Raw genomic sequence first — 904 nt, 5'->3', positions numbered from 1 at the left:
CTGGGGCCACCCAGGGCCAGGAGCCTCCACCGGCTTCCCACCCCACCCTCAATCCTGGGGCCCCCTGTCCCTCAGGCCACTCAGAGCCAAGGACCCCCACCGGCTTCCCACCCTACCCCCGCAGTCCTGGGGCCCCCTGGAGCCAGGCGCCCCCTGCTCCCCATCACAGGGACAGTCCCCAAGCCGGTGCTAAGGGCCTCGCCCTCCCAGGCCCTGTGGTGGGGGGGCAGGGAGGAGCCCCCCGCCCGGAACTATCTGCCCTTCAGGAACCCGTCGAGCACGCGGTCACTGCGCTCCGAGAGCCAGTAGCCAGCCATGGCTGCCACCGCCCCGATGAAGATGGCGGTGAAGACCATGTCGCCCTTGGCGGCCAGCGTGGCCAGTGCGCAGATCACCACGCCGAAGAACATCTGCTGCAGCACCACCACCTCGTCCTCCGTCACCTCGTCAAAAAAGCCCTTTGCCGGGGTGTCTGCGGGGAGCAAAGGGGGGCAGTCAGGGGGTAAAGCCCCAGGCTGGGAACGGCCAGACTGAGTCAGACCCAAGGTCCATCCAGCCCAGTGTCCTGTCTGCCGACAGTGGCCAATGCCAGGTGCCCCAGAGGGAATGAACAGGGAATCATCAAGTGATCCGTCCCGTCGCCCATTCCCAGCTTCTGGCAAACAGAGGGTATTGCTGGGATCACCTCCGGAGCCCTTTTTGAAAACTGGCGTCACTTAGCTCTCCTCCAGTCATTTGGGACAGAAGCGGATTTAAATGGTAGGTTACAGACTACAGTTAGGAGCTCTGCAATTTCACATTTGAGTTCCCTCAGAACTCTTGGGTGATCCATCTGGTCCTGATGACTTATTACTGTTTAGTTCATCAATTTGTTCCAAAACCTCCTCTAATGACACCTCAATCA

General features: G+C 61.1%; 1 protein-coding gene across 1 annotated transcript in view; it reads right to left on the bottom strand.

Moving 5' to 3' along the window:
* Positions 1-141: 141 nt before the first annotated feature.
* The window catches only part of CRELD1 (CRELD disulfide isomerase 1), a 25758-nt gene continuing 24995 nt past the window's right edge, over positions 142-904 (bottom strand). Inside the window, 1 exon segment of the mRNA XM_077822025.1 lies at positions 142-472. Within this exon segment, the coding sequence (XP_077678151.1) occupies positions 252-472 (221 nt within the window). The 3' untranslated portion in view covers positions 142-251.

The sequence above is a fragment of the Eretmochelys imbricata genome, chromosome 7, assembly GCF_965152235.1.
Source record: "Eretmochelys imbricata isolate rEreImb1 chromosome 7, rEreImb1.hap1, whole genome shotgun sequence".
NCBI classification, from domain to species: Eukaryota; Metazoa; Chordata; order Testudines; family Cheloniidae; genus Eretmochelys; species Eretmochelys imbricata.
The sequence above is the reverse complement of the archived record's forward strand: the minus strand, read 5'-3'. Positions and strand labels throughout refer to the sequence as shown.